Below are 265 nucleotides of genomic sequence, written 5' to 3'. Positions count from 1 at the left end.
TCAAATATCGATGCACCAGAGCTGACTTCCCGCTAGACAGGTTCCCCACGATGCCCTGAGGGAGAGGCAAGGGAGTGAGACAAGGGGGCAGAGAGAATGAGGCAAGAGGTATGTGAAAGGGTGAAGGGGTGGAAAAGGGATAGAGGAGAGGAAAGGGGAGGAAGGGGAGAGAGGGAGAGAGAGAGGGAGAGAGAGAGGGAGGGAGAGGGAGAAGGAGAGGGGGAGAGAGAGAGAGAGAGAGAGAGAGAGAGAGAGAGAGAGAGAG

The 265-nt window shown here is 56.2% G+C and overlaps 1 protein-coding gene across 1 annotated transcript in view; it reads right to left on the bottom strand.

Moving 5' to 3' along the window:
• LOC138157988 (arf-GAP with GTPase, ANK repeat and PH domain-containing protein 2-like) overlaps positions 1 to 265 on the bottom strand; it is a 4,455-nt gene that overhangs the window by 342 nt on the left and 3,848 nt on the right. The window contains exon 3 of the mRNA XM_069083821.1: positions 1 to 55. This exon is cut by the window's left edge and continues 342 nt beyond it. Coding sequence (XP_068939922.1) covers positions 1 to 55 — 55 coding nt within the window. The remainder of the gene's footprint in view (positions 56 to 265) is intronic.

The sequence above is a fragment of the Petaurus breviceps genome, unplaced genomic scaffold (genome assembly GCF_028583685.1).
Source record: "Petaurus breviceps papuanus isolate PSGF00001 unplaced genomic scaffold, PetGlider_PUasm1.0 115, whole genome shotgun sequence".
Classification (NCBI taxonomy): Eukaryota; Metazoa; Chordata; class Mammalia; order Diprotodontia; family Petauridae; genus Petaurus; species Petaurus breviceps.
The sequence above is the reverse complement of the archived record's forward strand: the minus strand, read 5'-3'. Positions and strand labels throughout refer to the sequence as shown.